Genomic DNA, 24,949 nt, shown 5'->3' on the forward strand with positions numbered 1-24,949 from the left:
CTCGGTGTTTGTGTGTGTGTGTGTGTGTGTGTTGTTTTATTTTATTTTATTTTTTTGTGTGTATGTGTGTTTGTTTTCTGTTTCAGAGAATTGGAAGCTAAAGCTACCAAAGACGTAGAAAGAAATCTTAGCAGGTAAGATGGGCGAGCTCTCCGTCTCCCGCCCCTCTCCACTCGGCTCTGGCCACTCGGGTTCGTCCTTCCTGGGTTTACAAGTTCCCCCCCCCCGGTCATTTTTCTTTCGCATGCAAGGAGCACAGACATTCGGGAGAAAACGGCCCGAGGGAATATTGGATGGAAGGATTGCGGGGAGATGCGTAATTACGTGTGTGAGTGTGTGAGAGTGTGTGTGTGCGCGCGCGCGCGCGCCTTTCTTTAAAAAAAAAAAAAGCAATTCTTGTAAACTTAGTTAAAGCATTCTCACCCTTTTAGGATTTAATTAGGGGACTTGTGCATTAATTACTATTGTAAATGGTTGCAGGCATTGTGTGACTCATGATTGAGGCGGCCCTTATGGCGGGCTGTCAAACTGTTTTGGCTTCCCCGTTATTACTTTGTAGCTCAAATTGTTGCCTTTATAAAAAGATACTATGTGTTCGCATTTTTTTTTTCCCTCTTCCAACACATTGTAGTCAGGCGGATTCTGTTGCATTGGAAACAGTTTTGCCCTTGAACTTTACCAAGCATAAACTGCGTTTGTTTTTCTTTGACACTACGTTTTGTGTCCACGTTCCGTGTGTGTGTGTGTGTGTGTGTGTGTGTGTGCGCTTTTTTTTTTTTCTTTTTCCTTTTAACCAGCTGGTAAAATAATTAAAGATCTGTTCTCAGTAAGTGATAATCGGTCCTATTGGGCCTGAATGCTTTTGCACTGGTAACATAAAGCATCACCGCAGAGGAAGGTTTTTCTTTCTTTTTTCTTGTTCTTTTTTTTAAATGATTGCTTTATGGTAATGTTTGGCTTTATTGAACTGTAATTGCTTCAGCTTCAGGGAATTACACTGTGTTTAACTCTTTTTCTCATCCACATTGTCTTAATGATCTTTTCCTTTCTTATTCACCTTTTTCTTTTGCATCATATTGGGACATTGAGAGAAATTTCATGATCTACCGAGAAAATGTGAACAGCTTTCACTTGAACATAGTAAAATAAAATCTCTCGGATCTTGGGTCTTAGTGTGTGCTTTATGCTTGATTATTGTAAATTTTAGGCTTATGTTGGGATTATTTACACTCACAATTCAAGTTATCTGGATATTTCACCTTATAGAATTACCCTAAATTTCCAGATTTTTGAGGTTTATAAGCATTAATCTGATCAGGTGATGGTTAAAGAATGTTCAGTTAGCAGAGGATGGGCGTCATTGGTTTATCCATTGAGAGATTTTATTACTCAAAATAATAATTTAGAGGAAATTAAGCCAGATGTCACTGATTAAATAATAGTTGTCAAACATTTAAACAAGTTTTGTTGTCAAAAAGTCATTAAATAGTAAGATACAGAATTAAAGAAAACAGGTTGAGTTGGTAAGGTATGATTTCAGCAGCAGAAAGGAGCTTGGGATATGGGTCTATTTCCCCTTCTAATTTTTGTTTTGCAAGGTAACCGTATATAGGTCTAGTTCCTGTAAGAGTGTCCTAGGACTTAAGTTGAACATTGTACCACAGGTGTAATTTTCATATGCTGTTACAATTGGGCAGAACTTGGAGTCTTTGTATTGGCTATCTATCTGAGTTCGAATTTGAGTTCTGCCACTTGAAATATGACCTTGACTCTTGGCAAGTCACTTGTCCTCTCTGTGGCTAATCTATAAAAATGAGAGGCTTGGGCCAGCCAGTTGTTAAGGTCTGTTAGGCCCCCTGAGTTATATAAAAAGGAGTCAAATGTTGTCCATGCCCACAGGGCATGTATAAACTAGTAGGAAAACTATAATAAGTACATAAATAACTAACACAAGACAGAAGATATAGGGATCAGGAGATACCAGTCCATTCACAGGTTTGAGGATCCTCAGTTGGTCAGAAGGTGTGAAAAGGAAAGACAAGTATCGATGAGATGTTTTTAAGGCAGTGCTTCCAATTCTTAAAAGGTTAAAGATGTTCCGAGGGCTAGGGATGCAATGCTCAGTGGTAGCATGTTTGCCTAGTATGTGCAAGGCCCTGGCTTTAATCCCCAGTATTGAAAAAGAAAAGGGGGGGAAAAAAGATTGAGTTAAATGTGTTCCAAGTGGGGAGAGATGTTATTAGGTGGCAAATGCTTCCTTTTTCCCCAAACAAGAATACATCTGTCAGGGCTGGGGTTGTGGCTCAGCCGTAGAACGCTTGCCTAGCACGTGTGAGGCCCTGGGTTCGATCCTCAGCATCACATAAAAATAAATAATTAAGATACTGTGCTCAACTTTAAAAACATTTAAAAAAAAAAAAAAAAAAAAAAAAAAGAATACATCTGTCTTTACCCTTTAGGGCTCTCCCCAGGAAGTCAGGTTTTTGTATTCACTTAGGGAACGATTATTGAGCATCTTCTGTATTTAAAACACTGGACTGGGCATTAGATAGGGGAAGAATGTAAGTTCTAGACTTGTTAAATGCTCACCCTCTGCTTGATGTACTTGTCTAAGGACTTGACATGCATGGATTCATCTCCTTGAAAAGCCCCTTGAGGTAGGTGGTAATAGTAATAATCATTATTATTATTTTTATTTATTTGTTTGCTCCTAGGGAATGGATGCAGGGGTGCTTTACCACTGAGTTATGTCCACAGTCTTTTCTATTTTGAGAAAGGGTCTTGTTAAGTTGCTGTGGTCTTGCTAAGTTGCTGGTGCCAGCTGACCTCAAACTTGTGATCCTCCTGCTTCAGTCTTCTAAGTCACTGGGATCACAGGGTACACCGCTGTGCCTGGCTTTTATCCCTGTTTTACGGATGAAGAAATTGAGGTATAAAGAGATTAAATAACTTACAGGAGGCCAAACCACTAGTGATTGAAGAAATGGTTCTTCACTATGAAAAATTTGAAAATTTCTTTTGTGAAGCAAAACCCATAGATGCATGCAGTATGTTTAGATCAGAGTTTCTCAACCTGGACACTTTTGACCTTGTGGGTCAGATAATTCTTCGTTGTGAGGACTGTTCTGGGTGTAATAGGATGTTCAGCATTTGCTGGTAGTCCTCCCTGCTCAGTGTATGTGATGCTCAAAGGTGTTCCAGACTTTTTTTTGGCACTGGGGTTGAACAACCAGGGGTGTTAACTACTGAGCCTCATTCCCAGCCCTTTTTAAAATATTTTATTTAGAAACAGAATCTCATTGAGTTGCTTAGGGCCTTGCTGAGATATTGAGGCTGGTTTTGAACTTGTGATTCTCCTGACTCAGCCTCCCAAGCCACTGGGATCACAGCCGTGTGCCACTGTGCTCACCTGTTTCCAGACATTTTATAAAGGTCCATGGGGTTGGGAGGTGGGCTGAAATCAAGACTGATTGTGAATCACTATTGTATAACTTTGTTCGGATTTTTGACATGACAAGTCCAAACCTTTAATTGTTGACTTCATTTAAACATCTTTAATACCAAGGAACCCAAACCCTGTTATGTGAAGCTCCAGTTTGGAAACTGGTTTCTGAATGTCAAAGATATGTCACTCTTTCCTTTTCCCCTGCTAAGCAGTAAATCTTTCTCAAGACAGTATGCCAGGTATCTGATGTCAGTTAAACAAAATTAGCACAAGGGATTAATTGAATTTACTACCTAGGTAAACTGTCTTTTAAAATTCACTGTCAGTAATTAAAATTGTCATATGTCAGCATCCTGTGCACTCAGAAGAGGGAGCTGTAATTTCTAGATGAAGATGATCACCCTTAGAATGGACCTTAAAATAATAAAATCAATTTTGAAAAGAGAACGGGGTATAGTAAGAACAACACAGAAGTAAAAGGCACAAAATCCAGTAAGTACAAAGGAATCTGATGTAGCAGAAAATAGTAGTTCAGTTGGATTTTTGGATAAGACATTCATAGCGAACTGGTTGAGATGTGGGCTTCTTGAATGTCAGGTTGAGAAGTTTGTTATGAATTTTCATGTATAGGGAGGCATTGCATGCTTTTTGGCAAAGTGCTAATATGATAGAAAACTCTAGGCTGGGATTGGAGATCCAGGTATTTATGGGAGATAATTGGTGATCTAGGCAAGGAGTGATGAAGACTGGGATTAAAGTGGTAGAAAAGAGGTGAATCCACATGAGTGGGATCCTAATTAGAATGAGATATATTTCGAGTTTGTATAAGCATATCAAAATGGATTCTACTGTCATATAACTGAAAAGAACATGTAAGAATTAAAAAGAAAAGAGGTGAAAGAGTATGAGATTCTGAGGAGGTTGAACCTGGGATTTGGCAGCTGATTAGGTATTCGAAGAGTCAAATAGGGGTGTGCATCTTGGTAAAGGGAGATTGACCCAACCTTTAGAAAGAGTAAAGCCAAAGCAGAAGTAGGAGTCTTATCTGGGGAGAGAGGATGGGTTAAATTTTGCCGTTGTGAAAACAAACAACAGCAAAAACATCTCTGCTAGTGCAGCTCAACTAGGCTAAGTTTTAAAAGTATTTTTGGAGGCCAAAGTCATAGAATATTTAGAGCTTGACCATGACCTATGACAGATCAGCTGGTATTCTGACTTATTTATTTTTCAGATGAGAAGGCTGCGGTGGAGAAATTTACCTAAGGTTATTGTAGTCTCTTAAAAAGTGACAGGTGGTAGGACTGGAGTTGTGGCTCAGTGGTAGAGCACTTGCCTAGCATGTGTGAGGCCCTGGGTTCGATTCTCAGCACCACATATAAATAAATGAATAAAATAAAGATCCATCAACATCTAAAAAATATATTTAAAAAAAAGTGACAGAGGTGGAATTCAAACAGGCCTTTTCACTCTGAACTCTAGTTTTCCCACCATGCAGCATTTTATTTTAATTGCATAATAGATAACTTTGGTTTTTTTCTTTCTGAAAAGGTAACAATATATTTTATGCCCATTCTAGTGATGTATTTACTATAATATAGAGTATTGTCTAAAATAGGTGCTGACGTGCTTCACGTTGTACTGATCCCTCCACCCCCCCATAAATCAACTATTAAATGCTGCTGTACAGCAGACATTCTTTATACCCTATAATGTAGCATCTAAACTGGGACACTTGTGTGAGGCACTTATGACTGGGACAAATGCTATATCAGAAGACACTTGAGACAGAAGAGTAAACCAGGGTGTTAGCTCTCTCTAGCCAAGGTGGATCCTCTTCTTGGAATCCATCTACCTTTATTTGGGAGACAATTCATCTTCTGATTTTAAGTTTTTCTGGTGCTTTGCTGTGATCTGGTTTGCAGGCTAGCAAATCCTTATTTTTTAAGCAAATTCATTTTGATAGGTTTCTTTCTAGTTCAATTTGGCAACTCTGGTAAATCAGTAGATAGAGTAAATGAGTCGTAAACTGTATGCTTAATTAAAAAATGTAACAATCCTCTGGAAAATTTGAACATAAACATAAAAAGTATCATTTTTATGATCTCTTGAATTTGGTGTATGTATTCTGTTAAATCTGGTTTATAATAAATGTCACTCAAGATGAAGAAAAAGTTCCTCTCCTGTTTTAAGGGTTTTGTTTTGTTTTGTTTTGTTTTTTAATCATTCTAACATTAAGTAGTGCATTGAAAATTGGTCTCTCTTTAGCTAGGTTTCTTGATTACTAATATTTTGCTACATTTGCTTTTTCCATGACATTTCACCCCCATGGCATCTGCATATGACAATCAAAGGATCTCACTTGGCAAGTTCAGCTTTACATACTGTTTGATCCTTATCTAAAGTTTCTCAGTTGTCCTAATAATGTTTTTTCTTTTCCTCAATTCCTGAACCCAGGGTTGCATTTAATTGTCTTGTCTCAGAAGTTTCCTTGTATCAGGAACAGTTCCTGAACGCTTTTCTGCCCCTTTCATGATGGTGCCATTTCTGTGACTAGTTGTTTCTGCAACTTGGATTTATCTGAGTTTCTGTATGATTAGATTCATATTTTTTGAAAGAAATATCCCAGAGGTGATTATGTGTGTGTTCTCAGTATACCACATTAGACACTGTCCTTGACCATTTTTAAGTAAATTAACCAGATGATTATACAGTATTTATGCTTTCACACTGGATGTTTCTTTCATTTTAGGAAATGCCAAACAACTAAACTGAGATAATTATAAACATTTGAAGTCACAGTAATTATATCTTCATATTTAAATCAATTACTACTTGTACTAATTGCTGCTTTTTTGAAGGGTTATTTGAAGGTAGCTCCCTTACTTAAGTTGGACATAAAAGTTGCTGGTTTTTAGCATTGTTCAGTGATGAACTGATAATCCTCTAAGATAAAAAATGAAATACAGGAGTTGGGCATATAAAACACACACACACACACATTTTGGGAGGTTGAACCCAGGGGCATTGTGCCACTTATCAACATTCCCATCCCTTTTCATTTTTTATTTTTGAGATGGTACCTACCGCTAAGTTGCCCAGGCTGGCCTCGAACTTGTAGTCCTCTTGCTGCAGCCTCCCAAATATCTGAGATTACAGGCCTGTGCCACCATGACTGGTGTAATATGCATTCTTAATTAAAAGAAAGCCCCATTTAGGTTAGAATGGCACTGTGCCCACAGAATGAGGTTCATCCTGGGTTCTGCAGAAAATTAATTTGAAAAAGTGTGTGTTTAAAAAAAGCATAATACAAAACAAACCAGATGTGATTCTTAGCATTTGTCAAATTTCAAAAGTCATCGCTTTTTAAAGATTAAGAAGCATTGCATTGTAGGGAATCTGTCAGAGGAGCTGAAATGAGATTCAAAAGAGAAAAAGTAATATTCAGCTAAGGCATAATTTTAATTTTAAAAAACAAACATAAATATAGTTTAAATTTCTTATTTAAGATGTTGTATTTTAAAAATGATTTTCATTCTCTGTGTGTGTTTGAGTTGGCTGCGAAGCAGAATCTTAGCATTTCCACTCTTGTAACTGAGAAACGTTTTGAATTTTCAGCAGTAGTATGTTATGTGACGATGACTCAGCTGACTTCCCATTTTAAATGGAATGTTCAAAACAGATTGAAACCTGGTTGAGGAATTTTATACTTTGAACCTCACAAGATATTTTCTGCAAACAATGATTGATTGGATTCTGTATAATAACAAACAAGACTGAGCTTACTTTTTCCTGTTCTTCCTAGTGGTTTTTAGTCAGCAAGCATTTTTTGAGCAGTCTGCTGCAATGATATTGAATGTTTTTACAGTTACGACATCTGTGTCTTGTTGACTTGGGTCCAGTCTTTCTCCTGTTCTTTTGAAGTATACTCCCAAAACACGTGTATGAACCAACAGAAGGAAATGGTTCTGTGTCGTGCTTAAATATGCACTGATTTTAAATGTACTTGGCTTCACTTTTTTAAATTGACTGTACAGAGGATGTCAGAAGAATACAGTCTATTTGTAAATCCTTAGGCAATGTGAGGCATATAAATGTACATTTTAAAAGTGTAAAGATGGAAAGGGGCATAAAACGTGCATTCCTTACACTGCTGAAGGTTAGTCATCTTTAAGCCACAATTTTGAGCTTGTCAATCACTGTTTCCTAGAAACCTGCTGCTTCTCCAGTGACTCAGGAATGTAAGCTCAGACTCCTGCACTTCAGATTTCAGCTTATCTGGTTAGTGCCGTCCTTCCACTTCTCGCCCTGACTCCATATGCCACCACCTCTGAACAGTCCACTCACTTTCCCGGTTTTTAATAGCAGCTTTATTGAGGTAAAATTCACATATCATAAAACTCACTCTTTTAAAAAGTATACAAAGTGTGTGACTCATTGGTTTCTAATGTATTCACAGAATTGTGTGTTCATCACTGTCTGATTTTAGAACATTTTCATCCTGCTCCCTAAAACCTCATACCTGATAGCAATCAGTCGTTTGTCCCTCCTTCCACCGCTGATCTACTTTCTGACTGTGGATTTGCCTCTTCCAGGTATTTCATATAAATGGAATCATGCATTATGATTCTTTGTATCTTTTTGTGTCTGGCCTAATTTATTTAGCATAGTGTTTTCAAGGTTTTCCATTTTGTAGCATATATCAGTACTTCATTTCTTTTTATAACCCATTGTGTGGTTATACTATATTTCCTTTCTTTTTATTTCTTTGTGGTGCTGGAAATCAAATCCAGGACCTCAGAATGCCAAACTAGTACCCTGCTACTGAGCTGCATCCTCAGCCCCACATACCATATTTTATACCCATTTGTCTTTTGGTGGGCATTTGTTTTTAATTTTTTTTTCCACTTTGTTGTTTTCACTTTGGGGATATCAGGAGTAATGCTACCATTAACATTTGTGTACAAGTGTTTGTGTGGACATGTTTCCAGTTCTGTTTGGTGTGTGCCTAGGGTTGCTGGATTACGGGGAAACTCTTTGAGGAACTGCAGGAGTCTTCCACAGCATCCATGCTGCTTGATATTTCTGCCAGCAATATGAGAGGGTTCCTGTTCTCCACATCTTTGCCAATACTTGTTATTGCCCTTTTTGGTTATAGCCATCCTACTGGATATAATTGGTTATTTCAATTGTGGTTTTGATTTGCGTTTCCCTTTGACTAATGATGTTGAGCATCTTTTCATGTTCTTATTTGTCATTTGTGTATCTGATTTGGACAAATGTGTTTGAGTATACTTTGCTCGTTTTAAAATTGGGTTATATTTTTTATTATTGAGTTGTAAGAATTCTTAATACAGTTTGAAAACAAGTATCACATGAGATATATGATTTACTAGTATATTTTTCCCCCATTTGTATGTTCTCTTCACTTTCTGGATGAGCTGGTTTTATCTCTTTGGTTGCTTGTGCCTCTGGTACTCATTCTGAGATTACTTTTTAAGTCTTCTAATACTTTTTAATTTTAGCTCTCACATTTATGCTTGTTATCCAATTTTAGTTAATTTTTGTATATGATGTAAGGACTCCAATCTCATTCTTTTCTTTTGACTGCAGACACTATTTGTTGAAAAGACTTTATTTTGGCACCTGTGCTGAACATGTATTGATCATATGTAATGAAGTGTCTCTGGATTCTCTGATCCATTTGTTCTGTACATCCATTCATCAGTATACCTGCTTCATGTTGTCTTGATTACTGTATCTCCTGTGGTAGTTGGATATTAGGGAGTGTATGGTCTGTTTTGTTCCTTTTAGGGTTGCATTGGCTGTTCTGCTTGCATTTCTGTATGAATTTTAGGGTGAGTTATACCCCCCAGCCCATGTCATCTCTGACTGGAGATAGGTTTACGTTGTCCTTGATGTTTATGTCCTTTATGTTTGCTTGTGCAGGTACACAGGTGCTCTGTCTCTGTCTCTCCCCTTAGGTTTTTTGTTGTTTTTTTTTAAGAACTTCTGGCACGGGCTGGGGATGTGGCTCAAGCGGTAGCAGTGCTCACCTGGCATGCGTGTGGCCCAGGTTCGATCCTTAGCACCACATACAAAGATGTTGTGTCTGCCAAAAACTGAAAAATAAATATTCTCTCTCTAAAAAAATAAAATAAAAAAAAAACTTCTGGCACAATGTGGAATAGCAGGTGAAAAGATACATCTTTGTTATAAAATTGAGTTTCTAACTTAAAAAGCATTCAGTCTTTACCAATAAGTGTGATATAAGCTGTAAGTTTAAAAATTTTTTTAGTTGTAGATGGACACAATACATTTATTTTTTGTTGTTTTATTTTTATGTGGTGCTGCTGATCGAACCCAGTGCCTTCCACATGCGAGGTGATCACTCTATCACTGAGCCACAACCCTAGTTCTGTAGATGGAGTTTGTCAGGTTAAGGAAGTTTTCTGTTCTAAGTTTGGTGTTTTGTTTTATTTTTTGTGAAAGAGTGCTGGATTTTGTCATGCTTTTTTTTGTCTATTGAGATATTCTATAATCATGTATTGTGTTGATTGTCACGTGATAAACCAACCTTGCATTCTTGGGATAACCACATTTTGTGTGATCCTATATATTGCTGGATTTGATTTGTTAGACTTGTGAGGATTTTTGTGTTCATGTTCATAAGGATTATTAATCTATATTTTTCTCTTCCTGCGATATCCTTGCCTGCTGTTAGTACGTGGTGCCTGGCCTGCTCTTGGTTTGGGATCTGGGGGCTTTGAGTATTAGTTGACACCCGCCTCCTCTCATTGTGCTAATACTGTGTTCATGGGCTCAGTCCCCCGAGCTCCCTCCTGTGTTGTAGCATCTAATCTCCCACACCCACCATTTAGTATGATCTTATCTCCATTGACTAATTTTCACAAACAACCCTTTGAGGGAGGTATAATTTTAAATCTTTCATAAGTTTGTCTTTGAGAGAAATTAAACAAGTTGTTCTAAGGTTGCGCAAGTAGGTGGCACAGTTTAGATTTAAGTTTACTTTTCTTTGACATTGAACCTGGAAATGCTTTTCTGCACAGAACTGCTTTTCTGAATAGACTGGAATCAAACTGGTCCTTAAAAAAGTAGAGAGAGAGTAGGTGTAAGAGTGAAAAGAGTGCAGTTTTGGTGTTAGTAAAGGCAAGGAAGCCGCAATTGTCATCTGATTCAGAGTGCCCAGTGCCAGGAGTACAAATCAGATAGAAGAACTGGTTTTTGTTCCCAGACCAGTAATTAGTCCTATTTGGAAGCGTGAGATTAACATCTAAAATAATTAGAAAATTGAGTGTTGTTTAATTAAAGGTCAAGGGTAAGGTTTGTCTGGGTTGGAAAGAAATGTAAAGGAACTAGTAATTAAACCTGAAAAGAGAGGTGGGCAGATTTTACAAACTGGGATTTGAGTCAGCCTTACCTTAGCCTTGTACCATCTGGACAAGTCACTTAGACATTCTGGTTCTTAGTTTTTTTAACTGTCAGATAGGAATACTAATTCTGAGTTTCAGGGTTGAGGGTTCAAAATGAATAATATCTCAGACACTGTAGAGTGCTTCTGTCCTAATGTCAGGGTATCGATTATTTTCTCTGTTTCTAATCTCAAAAGTTTTCTTTATTGTGAACTTTTTGTTTTGAAATAATTTCAGATGTAGAAAAGAGCTATAATAGTTGAGCAAAAAATTCCTAAATATCCATCACCCTTATTCCTCAGATGTTAACATTTAATTGTTTGCTTTATCAGTACCCCCACACACACTTACATGCCCACTCACACCCATATGCATGCATGCATGCATGCATACATACATACATACATACATACATACATACTGTTTTTACCATTTGAGATTAGTTTACAGACATGGCACCCTCTTACCCCTAAAAAACATGAGTTGGTATTTCCTAAAGTCAAAGGCATTTTTCTTAATTACAATAGCATTCTTAAAATTGGGAAAATAACATTGGCACAATATTTATAGCTGATCTGTAAACGTTAAATTTTGTTAGTTGTCTCATTAATGATCTTTAAATGATTTTTAAAAAAATTTTTTAGTTGTAGATGGACCCAATACCTTTATTTTGTTTATTTTTATGTGGTGCTGAGGATTGAACCCAGGGCCTCACACCTGCTAGGCAAGTGCTCTTTGTAGAATCTTTGTTGAAAAATATTTTATTAAATTTTATTGTTCAAATTATAGGATTAATGGGAGCCTTTTAAGCTCACCCTCTTACAAGATCCAGACAAGGTATTATTTGCATCTTCATTGCTACCTTTTGTCTATTTCCCCACTATTCATTCTTTTTTTTTTTTTTTTTTAAACTGGGAATTTAACCCAGGGGTGCTTTACCACTGAGCTCATCCCCAGGCCTTTTTATTTTTTATTTTGTGACAAGGTTTCACCACACTGCTAAGGGCCTTGCTAAGTTGCTAAGGCCGGCCTTGGACTTGTGATCCTTCTGCCTCAGCCTCCCAAGTCACTGGTATTATAGGTGTGCGGCACCACACCTGGCCCCTTCATTCAGAAGAAGATACTCCAACTTGTCACTACTACTTTCACTTGTGCCTCTGAAACTATGCATTCTGAAAATAGCATTGATGGAGCTGGCGGTGCAGCTTAGTAGTAGAGATCTTGCCTAGCATGTGCAAGGCCCTGGGTTCAATTACATACATGGTATATATAATGTATGTAATTGAATGAAAATAGCACTGCTACTACTCTGTGTGTTATTCCTCTTTCCTCTCCATACTCTTAATATAAATGTTTTTTTAGTTTGTTCGTACACACTTCTAGAATTTAATCTTTATACTGCTAGAGAGTCATATGTGGGTGTATGTTCATATTATCTATCCCCAGCCTAAAAGATAGCACACTGAACTTTAGCTTTCAGTTAACTTCATGCCTTCTCAGTCATTGCATATCAGGATGTAAACAAAGAGCTTTGTTGGTTTTGCAACTGTTAGTATTCCGAATTTGCAGATATTTAACTACCTGTGGTTAGAGCTTCTAGCACAACTCCTCCGTTGTTACTTCTTTGATTCCTTTGTTTCTTAACTCCTTTTCTCTCCCAGATATGTACTAGTATTCTTCATTTTGAAAGCAATCTGTAAAACTTCGTTTTATTCTGTTCTCTTCATTTTACTGGGAGAGTTTTTGAAAAAACTGACCCAGCCCCCTGGGACTTTAAACCCCTACCTGTTTTTGCTGGAGTTGGATTTCCATCTCTACGGTCTGGTGAAGTTTACCATTGGCTTCCTTTTTTTGTATGCTGGACTGGCTTTGGTCATTAATTTTCATAGAAAGACCAAAAGGAGAAAAAAATGAAGGGATAGTAATTAGAAAGGGAAGCAGGAGAAAATAGAATAAGATAGGATCTGTAAGGGAAGAAGTAGAGCAAAGTATTTTTTGGCAGGAGATGTGAAGTGGGCTGTTGTAACTTGCTTGTAGCATGCAGTTGACTTCTCCATGAGGATGGTCTGGCTTATGGTGAATTTTGACTGATGAACTTGTTGGGCCTCAGGAAACTTACTTCCAGTTTTCTCTTTCTTAAAGTGAAATAGAGCCATTTAACTCTTTAAAATCTAGAGTTGTCATTAACCTTACTCTCTTTTGTCAATCTTATTAATACTGATAATGATTCTAATTTGTTAGGGTTATCTTGGATTTATTTTTTGCTTTTCCACTGCCATAATTGTGGTTCACTCAGATTTCTGCATCTGACTTCTCACCTTTATAGCCAGTTTATTGCCTATTCTTACTCAACACTTTTCCTCCCTTTGCTGTTTCAGTCAATCTTAGTCCCAGAAATGGTCGTGCTGTCAAGTCTCCTTGCTGTGCTGGGTTTGCCTGAGGAGGCCCACCTGCTCCTGAGTCTTACAAGTTGGGTCTCTTCAGTGTGAAGAAAAACTTCCAGGACTCGGCATGCTACTGTGTTCGTGGCTGCCACTTAGTACCATGGAAGGATACTAAGGGCAAAGCCCCAGGTGTAAGCTTCCCAGAGTCCTCTTCCCATAGTCTCGGAGGGCATGCTTTATTTTCCCAGCATCAAATTGTAACATTGTGAGTACAGTGTTTGCCTGGGAGCTGTTAGAGATTCAAGTCCAGTGTTTCCCTTGCAGTCTGGTCCTGGACCAAAATTCCATGCTCTCAAAGAGAGTTTATGCTTAGCATAAACCATGGTATTTGTTAATAGCTTACCTTAGGGGGTGGTATGAATCCAGAAATTCCACTTCCCTCACACCCACCGAGGACTAAGCTTGCTGTTGTTTCCAAAGACCACGTTCTCAGACGTGCTGTGTTACCTCTCTCCTGACTCAAGTCTGCCCTCCTGCCTGATTTGTTTATCCTTTCCCTATAGATTGGCTTTTAGACTAATATTTTGCAGTGTCCACCTTTGTATCATTCCCTTTCCAAAAGCTTAGATTGACATCAGCGGATCATAAAATAGGTGACATTTACAAATTCATTATAAATAGATACTTTGAAATTGCTTATCAGAGAGTTAGCACTACCATCCCCTCAGAAGGGATTATTTTAATGATATCCATGCAAGAAACGTGGAAGAAACTAGCCATCAAGCATTTGGAAGTGCAAGAGTAGAGGACAGTCCTGGCAATGAGGTGTATCATGCTGCCATAGGAAGCCTTTGCCATACCCATTCTCTTTCTGCCTCCCAAGACTCTGGTTCTCACACACATCTACTTCAAATCTCTCATTTCCCCATTGGCCCATCTTGTTGTCTTTAGTCATTGGTGTGGAGGCGTGTGTGTGTGTGTGTGTGTGTGTGTGTGTGTGTGTGTGTGTGTGAGTTCTTTGTTTTGTATGGAAAATGTCAAGTACACAGAAAAATAGAACAGACTGAGGAATATACATGAATCCATTAACCAGTTTCAGCAATTGCCAACATTCTGACAATCTTGTTTCATTGTTTTCTTTTCCTGTGAGGTACAGAGGGGCCTAGAGTAGTGAAAGCAAACCCTAAACTTCTGATACTTAAAAAAAAATTTTTTGGTACTAAATTACAAAAGTAATGCATGCTTATCATAACAGAAATCAGAAATATACTTTGTAAAAAAAAGTTTCTAAATTTTCTTCAGATTGAGGTGACCCTGATTTCTAAAATCAGTTGGGTATTTTCTAAATCAGTAGGGTATTTTCCCATGTCTTTGAGTTTGTACAAGTTATATGAACATATGTAGACATACAGTTTTTTCTTAAAGCAATATGAAATAGTACCATTCCAATTCCTGTGCCTTTTTTTTCCTTTAACATGTTAGAGACATTCTTTCAGATCAGTAAACAGATCTAGCTCCTTTTTGATATGCTTTGCTGTACCATAGCCATTTCTTTATTGATGAATATTCACATTTTCTGCTTTCAGGCCTTTAGAACCTTATTGTGAACTTTCATATACATTTGACCTGTGTACCATACTACAGAAAGACACTGTCAAGGGGGGGGGTGGCTGGATAGAATATAACTTGTTAAGACCATACTGCTGCCATCATGCTTCCCTAAAGATTTTAGTAGTTCTTATTCCCACCAATAATATAAGAATTCTCTTCATTCTTGTCAAAACTTTTACCTTGAACATTTTTTGCCAGTACTTTTTCATTATTGAAAAATAAAATTTAGCAGTTTATTTAAAAATATTGAGTTGGGTTTATACTTCCAAATGCAAGCTCTGTTCAACTTTAGAAAATTTATTGACACATTTATTATGTCCACTGATCAAAAGTGAAAGGCCATATAAACATTTCAGTAGATACAGAAAAGATTTAGCAAATATATCATGTACTCTTGACACCTAGAAACAGGAGAATAGCCTTTTAGTGCTTTTGGGTTTTTTTTGTTGTTGTTATTTATTGTGTGTTGGGGGGGGGGGTTGGTTTTTGTTTTGTTTTGTTTTTTGTTTTTGCAGTGCTGGGGATAGAACACAGGGCCTCATGCATGCTACGGAGGCACTCTACCATTAAGCTACATTCCCAGTCTTTTTTATTTTGTGACTGGGCAGGTTGCCCGGGGTTGACTTTGAACTTGGGGTCCTTCTGCCTCAGCTTCCCAAGTACCTGGACTCATAGGTATGCAGCACTGTGTTCAACCAGTTCTTTTGTTTTTAAAAACTAGCATTCACTCATTTAATACTTTTTGTAAAAAAAATTTTTAGTTAATTTTTTTAGTTGTTATTTTATTTATTTATATGTGGTGCTGAGAATCGAACCTAGTGCCTCACGCATGGTAGGCAAGCTCTCTACCACTGAGTTACAACCCCAGCCCTCATTTAGTACTTTTTAAAACTAAAAATACTTGACATTTTAAGAACAGAAATTTTTGCTAATTCTCCTGGCCTTCTAGTTACCTTCCTGCCCGACCCCGCCTTTAAACTATGGAAAACCTCAAATGTGGGACTTTACTACATTAGTACAGGCCTCGCTTCTTCAGATCACCCTCCCACAAGCATTCATAGAATAAAATACTGTAGTTGCTTTCTTAATGATCACCAATGCCTGGGCCTTTCTTGTTAAAACCATTGGCAATTTAGTCTTTCTTCCTTGGTACATTTGCTGTTCTTGTTCCTAATTATATACCCATGGTTCATGGAACGCTAATACTTTGTGTTTTCTGTAGTGTATTTTGTTGAAAGAGTTCCTGTGAAAGTTGTAGGGAAATTAGAAGGCATTCTGTCTGTGGGGAAATTATGTCATAAATAAGATTTATTACAACCTATCAAAATGACAAAATGATGACCTTTCCCTGTGATGTGCATGCGCACGCGCATGCAGGCACTGCTGGAGATAAAATCAGGGCCTCTTGCATACTGGGCAACCACTCTATCACTGAGCCAAACTCCCAGCCCTGTGTTGTAACTCCTGGAAAAGAGATCTAGTAAGGCTGTACTTTACTTGGGGTTAGGGAGATAGCAGAATATAGTAAAACAACAACTGAGACTTAGAAAACAGAGATGAGTCCTGACTCCACCTTGTATTAGCATATGACTTTGAACAAGTCACTTTTCTGCGCTTTGGTTTCTTCACCTATAAAAGGGAGATTTTTTTTTAACCTATCATAAAAAATGAGTAGCTAAATTAGAAAACATTAAAAAGGCCCTGTATAGTCACTGCAACATTTTAATCACTCAGGTTTGTTTTCATTCCTAGGTTCCTAGGACCAGTGAGTGGGAATTATAGGGAAGTAGATTTTGGATTAATGAGGAGAGAATTTTCTAAAATTGGCCTGCGTAATTGTTGAACAGGGTGCAGTCAACACAGATAAAACTGTCATTGCTTGTTGAGGAAATTCATTCCTAGACCTACAAATAAATGATTTTTATTGATCACTGGAAGATGAATTAAAAAATTGATGCATGCTTTACAACGACAACAGTTGAAGAATTATGTGGAGAATACCACCTTAATCTTAATATGTGTATTTTACCTAATTTAAATATTGTATCCCCCCATTCTATGTATTAAAATTAACTTCAAGATATAGTTTTTGTACAGCAAAGTTCACACATTTTTATTGTATAGGTGATTGACTTGAAAGATGTATACCCTCATGTAACTGCATTCCTGAAATCCAGTAAAGTTGGCAAACATTTCCTTCTTCCTAGAAAGTTCCCTCAGAGGGATGGATTCTTATAGCTACCTCAAAGGCTTTGTACATGTGGTACAAGGTATAAGTAAATAAAAATATCAAGTTCTAATCAAAAGGGAGTCTTAATTTTTATAAAGCAATAAGGCAGATTTACAGAACCTAACAGATTTAAGGTTTCTTGCCACTGACCTTTAAGGGGTAAACGGTTGCTGACAGGAAAGTTGTCTTTGTAGAGCATAAGTCAAATATGATGGACCCCTTTAGGTCTATCCTGCCAATTCTTACTGCTGGGATTACACGTGTACATCACCATGCCCAGCCCTTTATTCCTTTTGATAGGTAGTATAAGTGTTATAATTAAATGTCTTAATCTCTACTGGCACTTAAATTCTGGAAGCAGATGTATTTGAGAACAACTGCTGCATTGATATATGTATTTTTCCACTTGATTTCCTCGGGTAGGAGATGTGGGGAAAGCATGGTTAATTGGCTCTGGGAACAGTGTTGAAGAACTGGATTTTGTTTCCTATGCTTAAAATATCAGCTGCTATTGTATCTGCTTGAGAGGAAATGTGGCACGCCATTTAAGTACCAAGAAGAATATTTGTGGCCAGGAAAACAGTTGCTAATCTCCTCAAAAAGTCTGTAAAATAAGGTTTGAGAAAGGAGAAAACATTCCAGATAGAGAACATCCCACAGAGTCAAATTACTGTGGCGCAGAAGTTCAGAAAAGGACCTGTCTATAATTCACAGAACAGGAAGATTAAATGCTGAAGTGACGTCTTGACACAGAGGGCTAGACAGTCTTTTGGACACCACTGAGAATTAGTGAGGTCCTTTGCGTGCTTACTAGGAACTTTGTACTAAGTAGTGGTCCTTACCTAATCTTTATTTTTAAAACCATGAAATAGACATTTATGGTTATTTATCCCCAGTTTTGATAGGAGGAAACTGAGGCTGAAGAAGGTTAAGTACTTAGAGGTAACAATCAGCTTTGGCTCTTGAGTTCTTCATTTGACCTAGTTGCCTTCACTGCTTTACTCTGCCCCAGTCACAGGTGGAGGCTGCCCCAGTCCTGGGCTGCCCCGGGATTGGGGCATGAATGAGTTTGTGCACTCTTACTGTCTCCCTCTCCCAGATCCCAGGAGTGAGTCACAGTACATTGGCATAAGTCTGTGTTACTATCCATTAGCCACATGACAGATCCACTCATAACAAAATGACAAGGAATCTAGCAAGTTTTCCTGCTCTTCTTTCAACTTTTAGCTGTTGTTAGCAGCCACATGGCCAACTTCACTAAGCGTCATCTGTGGTGCATAATGCTACCCGTCTCCTCTCTCACTATTTATATTTCCTTTTAGTTTCTTCCATCAGAAAAGCCAACTTAATTTTGTTTGTGCTCGTTGCACGGCACCTGTAGCACCTCTTGCCGTTTCTTACGTACTTGCCTCTTTCTGATTTTATCTTCTGTTACACCCCCACTACCTTGTGCGACCCAGCCTTGATGATGATTTTCATACCTCCAGGTGTCTAGTTCACATCCCGAACCTTTCTCATTGTCTGCCTGATATTTGTAGTGTCCCTTCTGGAAAGCTTCCTTAGAATGGAGTTAAGTGGTGTGTATGTATGGGGGCAGAGCCGGGGGATATGGTTTTCTTCAAGTGTCTGGTGATTTTTGATTGTTGGTATTATGAATGGACTTCTTAGGTTCAAGAATTCAGGACAATTAATGTAGGTATCTGAAGTGAATTTCCTCTGCCTTTACATGGATTTCTTTTTTGTTGTTGTTTGTTTAATTTTTGAGACAGGGCCTCACTAAATTGCTGAGGCTGGCCTTGAAATTGGGATCCTCCTGTCTCAGCCTCCCACGGAGATTTCTTTACCCAGTGGATTCCTACCTTGAATGAGAGGGTTAATGCCAAGCGAGCGCTGTGTGTGTGAAGAGTGCTGATTGGCAGGCTTCGGTTTGGGTGTCATGGAGCAGGTAGCAGTATCCTCCAATAAGAGGGCTTTGTTTTGAGACAACCAAACCCATTGCAGGAGCCCACCAGCCTCCGGGGGAATGTATTCTTCAGAGGGTTTCTTTGGCTGGATTTAAAAATGTTGCTACCTGTAGCCGTGGGGGCACAGGGGTCAGCAGTGGGGAGCGGGGGCATAGCCATGGCCTTTCTATTTCTTATGTGATCTTTTTACCCCATCCCTCTTCTGATCTTGGAGCCTGTCTAGAGCTCCACCAAAAAGGGGGCAGGTTCATCTAAGACTTCTCGTGGGTTTGTCCTCGGATGTGGTTTTCTTTGCTCTTGTTCAGTCACCAGTTCTGAATAGGGTGATGACTTCTCCCCCTGAATCTCAGTGAGGTAAAGGAGGACACTAACACGTTTGCCCAGTCTGTCATTTTGAAATCCTGAATGGAAGATTCTGTTCACAACTTTGAAGATTTGAATTCAGAAATTTAAACAAACATATAAAGAGTCCATATTGATTATTTTCCAAGAATTGATAGAATAGTTTAAAATGTTTGTAGATTACAAAATTATTGTAATGCTGAAATACGTGTCACCTGTTTGTGAATTATATATACTCTAAAGTATTTATAAAGATGTTTAGAGCAAGGAAAGACAAAGCTATTCCCAGATACCACGGCAGGAGAGGTCCCAGGTATCTCCATTAACTATTGATTGATGACCGGGGCTAGTAGCAAGGTAACTTACCTGATGTTGTTTACAATCTAGAATTGGAGGAAATTGCTTATTTCCCAGTGGAAAATTTGCTAATTTTAGATTGTGTTCCATGATGTAACATTATGATAAAAACTCTTGATTATGGAAAAAGGCTCTGTTATTAATTAAAGAAATGTGAATTGTACCTTATAGTTAGATTTAGGTGTTTTATTTCAGTGGATGATAAGAGAAAAAGAAAAATTTGCCATGCCTTTATTTCTAATAAGTGAAAATGAACCTGTATGCAACATTATTTTTATTTCTTAATATATTTTGGGAAAGTTAATTGCAACTGTGTGGTTCAGGGATTTAGTGCAAGAAGAAGAACAGTTGATGGAAGAAAAGAAAAAGAAAAAAGACGACAAGAAAAAGAAGGAAGCTGCTCAAAAGAAGGTAGTGTGTACACACTTCATGTTAAGCAGTTTATAGACGAAAAAGAAATCGATCTGATCTTTAAAAAGCATTTGATTTAATGTTTTAACTTCAATGAGATTAATCTTAATATTTAATGTCTTTGAATATGCATATAAAGTAGTTTGCTGAGTATGCAATTTAACGCATAGTTATTTTATCTTGCCAATAGGTTTTTAAAGGTAAGTATATTACATAGGTCTTTATATTTAGCTGTTTCTAGATATTTTTTAATACATAGTTTTATAAGTGGGAAGAGCATAGAGTTTTGTACCCATATAGAGAGAATTCAAAACTTCACTTTCCCACCTAGCACATGGATGGTGTGGCCTTAACTTTTATTTAACCTCTCTGGGCCTTAGTTTCCGTATGTTTTATAAAATAAGATTTGAATTTAATGAGATCATGGTGTATACACATAGTAGGAAATAAAGTAATACAAGAATACAGTACTTAAGGAAACAGACATAATAGGGAATGAAGTGTCGGTTTTTCTTTTGTATTTGGTACTTCAGCAGATTTTTAAAATTTGCAGTTTATATTAAGATACTTTAAAATAAGCCTAAAACATTATTTATTGCAAAAGAACTGTAGCCAGTAAAATCTAAGAAAATTATAACCAAAACAATAAAAGTTCAGGCAGAAATAAAAGACTATGTCTTTAATTATAAAATTATTTACAAGTTATTAATACTAATGGCTGATGATAGTTAATTAAATTCACGTATCTACCATATCAAGGTTCCAAATACTTTAGAAGATCCAGTGAAATTACTGTTCCATTTCTCTATTTTAATGAAAAATGATTTCTTTAATTTATAATATAAACCTCTTCCATGCTGGAAACTGAGTAGATACTGTAGCAACATACTCATTTCCACATTATTTAATAAAGGAAAAGCACAGGGTACAAGACTGTGGTAGACAGGTGTTTATTTATGGGAAACTGTTGATTCACAGAGAGGTGGGTGTCTGACACCTGAAACGGGGCAAAGGGGTGGGAAAGTTTCGTAGAATAGAAATTAGTCTAGTGAATAAGGAGTGGAATAGTAAGGGCCCCCGAGCAGAGTAGACCAGAAGGGTCTGTAGCCACGTGTCACAGTGAAACAGACTGGATTTGAGGGTCCTTCTAAAATGGAGAGCAACTTCCTCGTGCTGAGCGTAAAGCTCCAGGGCGGCGCCCCAGCCCCGCTACTGCCCATCACAGGCCTGTTGAGAGTGGAGACTGCTCCTTCCACTTGGGTGGCATCTTTCCTTTCAACCCAGGAACCTGGTATAGTTCTTCTGAAATGATTCCCTCCCTTAGTAGATAAATCTGTTGCTGCAGTCATCAGAATTTTTGCCTGATAAGACAATGTCAGTCAGGGTAGCAAACATGTAGAACAGTTGTCTTAAAGTAGCAGGCACTTTTAGATATATAGACTACGTTGTGATCTTTTTCCAAAACAAAACCAATATTAATTATTGGGGAGTTTTTCCATTCTCTAAAATGCACGGTACAGACTGGTACCCCCAAAGCAAATGGTGGCTTAGTCAAGCCCTAGATGGCTCACTCAAGCCCTAGATGGTGCCTAGATAGAGCTTGTTATCTCACACTGCCCAGTACCACAAAAGGGTACTCAAGTCCAAAACCTCAAACAACAGAGATAAAATCTTCAGTGTGCACCTGCATAGACACCAACATGGCCCATCCGCCACACTCTAACCTTATTTCCTGACCAGTGAAGGATTTTATGCAGACAAGGCTTCAGTAGGAAGGATAGGGATAAGTTCTCTAGGATGTATTTATTTCCTGCAGCTGCTTGGAATTTTTTCCCTGAAATTTCAACTGCATGTTTGACTAGTGGCAAGCATTTGAATCCTGAGCCTTATCTTCCTGAGAGATCACCGCCAACTTGAGATACGTTGCTTCAGGGCAAGATATTTGCTCCTGGTTGGAACTTGCCAAAACTGTTGGGGGTGAGACCAGGGAGAGTCACTAATACTGACATAGGAAGAGGTAGGGTATACTGCTTATTGCGCTAGAAATATTCAGAGTCAAATTGATAGGAAAACAGGCTCTATTCAAAGCCTGCTTTGAAGAAAGATAGAAGGAACTTTTCATTTCAAAAATTCTATCTTTGGAAGCTCTGAGGGGAACAAAGATTTTAAAGAGAAGTGGCAAAGTGAAACAGAAGATACGAAATAGATCTATGCTGGTTTAGTTAGCCTGTGCTGGACAGGCCTGGGGAGAGTAAGTCTCCATTCTCAGCTTGCTTGATGCCCTGCAGGCCCTGCAGGTTACAGCCCTTCAGCCTTTAGGCCCAGCATGAGAAAGTTGTTCCTAATTTTAGAGGGTCCCCCAAATTCAGTCTGTTTCAAGAGGCTTGTTTATATGGGACAGTCTCTTCACAGTTTTATCAGTCTTTGCTTAGAACTTATGAAGAAGTTGTGTCCTCTGTAAGCCTAAGGTTGGGGGAAGGCTAATCAGACTCTTGTTCCATGTTTGAAGGTCATTTACCCGTGGGAACTTCTTAGATAATTAAGGGTTGATGGAGGATGCTTGACTGTGTTTCATATAAATTCAGTAGTTTGGCCAGCACATCCAAGCGTCTTAGTAGGCCTGGTTGGTTGTAGCACCTAACAATTTCAAGATTCAGCTAGTAAATCACAATGTATGTGAAAGAGCTAGAGAAGAGGTCTAAGGCATATCCAAGTGTGTTTGTGTGGAATTTACCCAATTCATTGAAATTCCAAGAAAGGGAAAGGTCACTGGAATGGTTTATTAAAATATTATATTTTTGTGAATATAATGTTAAGTTGTAACATACATAAATAGTGGCTCTAATTGTTAAAAATTCATCTTTATATTCTTTCATAATCAAATTTATAAATCCTCAACTCAGTAAAAGTAGACCCTGTGTGTGCCCAGCATACATTTTTCTCTAGCACATGAATGGTGATTAGTGTGCCATTTGACTTCTCATTAAATCTGAAGTGACAGCTTTTCAACACTTTTTCTAGTTCATCCCTGCCTTACTTCATGCCTCTAGTTCAACCCTGCCTTACTTCATGCCTCCAGTCTCTGAGCCCTACTGTGTCCTCCAGATCCGTCATCAGAGGCTTCAGAGACAGGAAATCTGTTTCTTTTTGTGTATCTTCAGTATCAGTAGTATTCCTGTGAATCCCATAGACACATAGTGGTATCTACCCCACAACATAAAGGAAAGTTTAGTACCTAAAATCAATAAATGTTAAGTTCATTTACAGGTGTACTGTAAATATGACTATTCTCCAAATTTTAGAAAACCAGCTTACAACGAATTGGAATACAACTTGTTGATGACGTAAGGACACTGGTATTTCCATAGACTGCTACCAAATAGCTCTTTTAAAAAATGAGAAAAGAAACTCCCAAATTGGCACACTTACAGCCCATGTGAACGATTGTGAGTCACAAGAGTTTTAAGACAAGCTAGTAGCAGCCAGCAGGTGTATGGAGACAGTTGTCAGACTGAGCCAGGTGGGCAGGTCCATTTACATAAGTGTTGGAACACAAACTCATTACAGTATAAACAGTCTGCCTGTTTTGTTTTTTGGTGTGTGTATATATATATATACACACACACATACATACATACATATATATATATGTATATATATCACATATACACATAGGCATACTTTCATTTCTGAAAAAGACTTCAGATGTTATCTGTCTAGTCTCACTTTCAATATAAGGAACCTAATAATTAAGTGGCTGACCTTGATTTTATAATGGTAACAGAACCAGGAATAGAATGGAAGTCCTCTGATCCCTCCAGCTGGGGCTTTTTTTCAAAACCCAGTGTCATGGCTGTATTCTTCTGATGCAGAATATTATCCTGAACTTTAAAATTGGGAAATAATATATTACAATAATTTTTATAACATTATAAAATAGGCCCTTATGCTATGAATAGAGAAAATACATAGATTTGACTATTCCTAATAGCCACTATTGGTCTTTTAAAAGAAGTTTAAATTCGTACCATGGGTTATTTTCTATTTTAAATGAAAACCAGGTAACACAACTTCTTTGATAAACAATTAGACACCTACAAGACTCACTACAGTATTTTTACCAGGAGAATTTTTCTTTTTTTGTTTATCGTTTAAATATAAATTTGAATATTTGGTTTTTCTCTAAAGAGATTTTATTAACAATTGGATGATTTTTATTGTATTTCAGTCCTAATCTCTTAATTACTATAAAGATCAATGGTTGTATGACTTTGTTTTATAATTTCTTTATATTTGAAAAACCTTTTCCTAAAAAAAGTTATCCCTCACGTCTAAGAATTAGGGCTATTTTCTTATTTTCTGATTCTTAGACAGTAATCAGCTAGAACATGGGAATGCAGTTTTCATATTTTAGGGGCCAGGGATACAAGAACAGTAGCAGCAGGTTACTGTGCCTCTCCCTCCAAGTTCTGTCTTTAGAGAAAAAATCTTGGAGGGATCTTAAGGGAACTGTAATGTGGAAAAAGGAGGTTGAAAATAAGGTAATTACAAAGGGATAATTTAGTATAACCTTTACTTGAAGCATGTAATTGTAGTTCCTGGAAAGCACATAATGGTTGAGGGCTGGGGGAAGCAACAGTGCAAATTGGGATCTTTTAGTGTCAGAATGTTTCACCATTCATGGGTTTTTTTGTTGTTACTGTGTTAAGATCTAAAGGGATTTTTATAGGCTTTATTGACTAATGTGGACCTAAAGTCAGGTTTAAATGAGACTT

General features: G+C 37.7%; 1 protein-coding gene across 7 annotated transcripts in view; it reads left to right on the forward strand.

The window, feature by feature from the left end:
* The window catches only part of Tnrc6a (trinucleotide repeat containing adaptor 6A), a 175,226-nt gene that overhangs the window by 88,452 nt on the left and 61,825 nt on the right, over positions 1-24,949 (forward strand). For 4 of the 7 annotated variants that reach the window (XM_048789672.1, XM_048789671.1, XM_048789677.1 and 1 more), the window contains exon 3: positions 20,087-20,174. The exons of 1 other annotated variant lie outside the window; for it this stretch is intronic. In XM_048789672.1, the coding sequence (XP_048645629.1) occupies positions 20,087-20,174 (88 nt within the window). Of the gene's footprint in view, positions 1-6; positions 135-20,086; positions 20,175-24,949 lie in introns of those variants that run through there. 2 more of the 7 variants (XM_048789673.1, XM_048789678.1) reach the window with 2 other exon arrangements.

Source organism: Marmota marmota, unplaced genomic scaffold (assembly GCF_001458135.2).
Source record: "Marmota marmota marmota unplaced genomic scaffold, marMar, whole genome shotgun sequence".
In the NCBI taxonomy this organism is placed as follows: domain Eukaryota; kingdom Metazoa; phylum Chordata; class Mammalia; order Rodentia; family Sciuridae; genus Marmota; species Marmota marmota.